The 4817-nt window shown below is 48.5% G+C and overlaps 1 protein-coding gene across 3 annotated transcripts in view; it reads right to left on the reverse strand.

The window, feature by feature from the left end:
* Ly75 (lymphocyte antigen 75) overlaps positions 1-1799 on the reverse strand; it is a 134054-nt gene extending 132255 nt beyond the window's left edge. For 2 of the 3 annotated variants that reach the window (XM_040744842.1, XM_040744841.1), the window contains exon 1: positions 1660-1799. In XM_040744842.1, the coding sequence (XP_040600776.1) occupies positions 1660-1753 (94 nt within the window). In that variant the 5' untranslated portion in view covers positions 1754-1799. The remainder of the gene's footprint in view (positions 1-1659) is intronic. The other variant, NM_001281884.1, reaches the window with a different exon arrangement.
* Positions 1800-4817: the final 3018 nt, after the last annotated feature.

Genomic DNA, 4817 nt, shown 5'->3' on the forward strand with positions numbered 1-4817 from the left:
GGGACTCAGGGCAGGAGCTGAAGCAGAGGCTGAGGAGGAGTTGCTGCTCACTGGCTTGCTTCCCCTGCCTTTCTCAGTCTGCTTTCTTTTACTATCCAGGAGCACCTGTCCAAGGATGGCCCCTTCCCAGTGTGCTGGGCCCTCCCTCATTAACCACTAATGGGGAAGAAGCTCCACCAATCTGTAGGCCAATCTGATGGAAGAACTTCTTTAGTCAAAGTCCCTCTTCCCAGATAACAGTAGCTTGTGTTGAGTTGACAAAAACAAAAAAACAAAAACCAAAAAAAAAAAAACAACTACAAAGAAAGAAAGAAAGAAAGAAAGAAAGAAAGAAAGAAAGAAAGACCCAACCAGGCCATTTGAAAATTAAGGAATCTAAAAAATTGCGAGGAAATGAAACAGGACTCACATATAGATGGAAGTGAAGAGAGTGGGGGGGGGTTGAGTGACTAGAAGGTAGCAAGCTTTCACTGTAAATTGCTACAGGTAGATTTTTCGCCTTGGTTTGTGCAGCAGACAGAATTGAATTATCATATCAATAATAGAGTTTACGCCAGGTGGTTGGTGGTGCACGCCTTTAATCCCAGCACTCAGGGGGCAGAGGCAGGTGGATCTCGGTGAGTTCCAGGCCAGCCTGATCTACAGAGTGAGTGCCAGGACAAGCTCCAAAGTTACACAGAGAAACCCTGTCTTGAAAAACAAACAAACAAAACAGATTTTAATGTTAATATCTCCTTTGGTGGTTATCAGTGCAGAAGGTCAAAGAAAAACTAAGAAGAGTGAGTCAAGACAGGATTCATTGAAGGTTCTTGGTGCAGACAGGTGGATGACAAACACCCTTTCCAGAAACTCTTCCCATAACTCTGGACAGTCTACATCACAGAGTAACTAAACTTAGCGCCAAAGAAAGCAAGGGCCGCACTCCTAAAACCCGCCTCTGCCACCTTCTTCTTCACCCCGGAAAGATAGCAGAAGCAGGGGGTGAATGTCTGTGGCCTATAGAGTGTCGGTTATACAGCACAAGCGAGTAACAAGGTCGTTGGCACACCTTTTGCTGAGGCAAAAAGAAAGTAAAAGCAAAATCTAACTGCTAAGTGGGATGGTGGCAGGGGCACTACCCTGAGCTTCACAGAAAGCATCCTTTCCCCACTGACAGGAAGTGACCTGCGCCTCTATCTCAGCCGCCTGAATGGGGAGCATTTGGAGATAATAAACAAATTAGAAGGGCCGCTGTTCCAGGTGGCCGGGAAGGGCTTCAGCCTCTTGGTTGATTTCTGGAGGCGATGTTAGGACCTGGCTTCTTTTTCAATGCGTTCACTGGCTACAGTGAAGTCAGGGTCTCTGGGAATCCTTGCTGTGTGAGTGAGGGCTCATCCTCATCACGGAGGTGCCAAGATGACCAAGAGGCAACAATGATACAAGATGAGGGGAACCCCAGGGAAGCATGATTTTAGGGAACAGTCGAGGAACAAGGGAAAGATAAGACTCTAGAACGGCCTTCTCTAAGCAGAGGGTCCCTTCGCACCCCATGGCCTGCCCTCCGCCCTCCTAGGCCAGACCTCCAGACTTGTCCACTCCAGAGACAGGGAGTGAGGCGACTGTGACCTGACCCGGAGGAGGCAAATGCTCAGAGCAGCGGCGTCGAGGCTGCCCGGTTACCTGAGAACTCGGAAGGCTCCGCAAGCCCGAAGCATCGCAGCAACAGCACGAGCAGCCCCGCTGCACAGCCCGGGGTGACCCGGCGCGTCCCCATCTCCAGTCCCAGGCCTCTGCTGCTCACACCCCACCGGGTCCCGCTGGCCTCACCGAGCCTCTGGGGCAACCTCTGGGGCGTGCAGGCCCCGCCCCCGCCGCCCTCGACCAATCAGAACTACGCCTCCGGTTCCGGGCAGAACGGGGGCGTGCAGGATTCCCCCACCCACTGCAGAGGTCTGTGAGGGCTCGGGACCTCCAGAAGGCGGGAAGAGGGCATGGGAAACCACAGTCATGGGGTACCCGTTCCCCCTCTTCTTTAGCAAAGTTGGGGGAGTGCGGCTCTGTCCGTTTGGGGCTTTCCCTTCGGTGCAGCTAGACAAGGCAGTGAGAGAACTTCATACCGTGGCGGACTGGAAATGCGCACCCAACACTGCCCACTTCCCCATTGGGGAGGTGTATGCTTGGACCTGTGGCGTTCTGTGGCCAAGCCTCAGTTGAACTTAACAAAGTCTTAGTCATTTTGGTAGCATGAACAAAGATGGAATAAAGGCACCTTGGAGGTTGACCTGAAGTTGTCAAACAGTCCTAAAGGTTACAGTTATTCCAGCGCTTATGTGACTTTTTAAGGCGTTTTAACTGTTTGACCTTTGCAAAAAATTTTAATACTTTAGTAGTAATAATAATAATCCAGTTGAAATGTGAAAGTCTGCACCTAGAATCTGAAATTCAATCCCGCTTTTTCTCTCCATTGGACAACACTATCACAAATAGGGCAAGTTTCAAATGAACTAACTTGCCTAGAGGTGAACATTTTATATTTTAAATTTATATTTATTGATTATTATAGGATACACACTTGAGATAACCCACGTCCCTTTTCCCCAATGATGCCTATTACTGTCAGTGTGTGTCTAGGTCAACTTTCCAGAATCCAACTGTCCATGTGGCTCCAAACCCATCCTGGTTCCATCCCCTCCCAGCCTCTGGCTTTGGCGCTAGTGGCTACAGAGAGCACTTGTCACGGGAGCTAGGCATTTCATGAGCTAGGATGCTAGGACAGCATCTTAGTTTTCTGGTGTTTAATGGAGATGTGGAGGAGAAAAAGCCTACACAGAGTAACTCAGGGCAAAAGACACAGGATGATCAGACACAGCTTCAAGAAAGGCAACTGGGACTAGAAAAAAATGGATGGGAATCCGACCAAGGGAGGAAAATATGACAGGTCAGAGGAAGAGAGTGCAAGAATGCAGAGTGGCCTTCCTAGTCCAGAGTCACTGATAGTAGGAGAGAGACGGGAAGGGACATGGGGGGAGGGAGGGAGGGAGGAGAGCGAGAGAGACAGACAGACAGACAGACAGACAGACAGACAGACAGACAGACTAAGTGGCAGGACAGCAGGAGATGGTACTTTGCTAACGGCTTTCTCCTGTGCAGCTCAGACACTTAGTACAGCACCTGTTACTGCACCTGCGCGCTTCACCTTTTTTTCCCCCAGCCCACCTGATTTGGAGCTTTCTGAACACCGTCGCTGCTTTACAAATACACTTCTTACTTCAGGAGAGGGGTTCAAGGCTTTCACGGGAGTGTCAAATAAGGCAGTTAACCCCCCCAGAGAAAACTACTCCGTCTAAGATAAAGCCAGTCCCTCTATGATGTGATCCTTGCTCCTTAACTCCCTTCCTACTCATTCCAGTTTCCATCATCCTGTCCAGACCGGTCTGGTCTCCTCCAGTCTCTGCTCAAACTCATATTCAAAGCACTGCTTGCTGCAATTGTCACTTGCCGGCAAAGGGAAAAACCAGCATTCTCCAATAAATATCACCGGGTTTATCAACCACACTCCATGACCAGTAGTCGGCCAGCCCCAAAAGAACTCCACGAGACTCCTGTGGTCTTTTTTGTTTCATTTTGCTTTGCTTTGGCTTTTTCTTTCTTTCTTTCCTTATTGAGCTTTTGCTAACTTTTTTTTGTGGTTTTTCGTTGCAGTTTCTTTTTGGAGGGTTTTTGTTGTTTTGTTTATTGCTTTTTGTTTCGTTCTGTCTGAAAGAGGGAGAGAGGGAGAGGGAAAGGGAGAGGGAGAGGGAGAGGGAGGGAGGGAGAGAGAGAGAGAGAGAGAGAGAGAGAGAGAGAGAGAGAGAGAGAGAGAGAGAGAGAGAGAGAGAGAACAAAGTTAGGGAGCAGGGAGGAGGAGGATCATCTGAACCATGAGCAGAATAAACGGTATGAAAAAGGTTTTAGTAACAGAAAAGTACAAAACCTTGCTGTGTAGCTCAGTCTGGCCTTGACCTCCCAAACCTCCTACCCCAGACCCCCAGGGGCTGGAATTATGGATGTGGATGTGTGTTGCCACAACAGGACTAGGGTACCCCTACTTTCCCTGCCTTACTTCCATTCTTCCCTCGGCCTTCTCATCAGAGTTCACGTTTTATTTCACCCTCCTCTTAATCTCTTTCAGGACTATCCCCTCAGCGCCTGCATATTGCCATCCGTTCTGTTCACTTGTCATTTGGCGTTGAACACTTGTTGCTCCTGATGTTATTTGTTCCTTTGGGAGCATGTGTCCTGGTAATCTACTGAGCTTACAAAACCTAGGCAGATATTGTTAGTGGTGTCAATAAAAGGTTATCTTTCAGGTCATTCCTTCATTGCCATTTCATTTTTTTAAGAAATCTGTCTTTCTGAACTGAATGGTCTAGATGACCTTCCATTTCAACAAGTTTCCTAGACATTCCTCACCCTTTCCTGACAGAACCCAGCACATCTGAATTAGATAATTACTGCCTGTTTCTCCGCTTCCCTCCCTCCCTCTCTCCTTCCCTCCTTCTCTTCCTTCTTCCCTCCCTCCTTCCTTTTCTCTCTTCTTCCTTTCTCACTCCTTTTCTCTCCATCCACTTCTCTCTCTTCCACCCTCCAGAATGCAAGCTCCATGAGGAAGTGGCTGTTTATTGACTTCCGTGTGTGGAGTATCTAGCATGGTTTACTGGACGAATGAACGAATTATAGAAGATGCCTCATAAAATGGTACAGGCAACAGGAGTTTATGTATTTAAAAGAAGGAGATGTGGGCTTGGGCAAGAGGAAGGGTCTTCAGATACTGGACCAGATGTCCCCAGATGGCTGCA

This window comes from Mesocricetus auratus, unplaced genomic scaffold (assembly GCF_017639785.1).
Source record: "Mesocricetus auratus isolate SY011 unplaced genomic scaffold, BCM_Maur_2.0 Super-Scaffold_100004, whole genome shotgun sequence".
Classification (NCBI taxonomy): domain Eukaryota; kingdom Metazoa; phylum Chordata; class Mammalia; order Rodentia; family Cricetidae; genus Mesocricetus; species Mesocricetus auratus.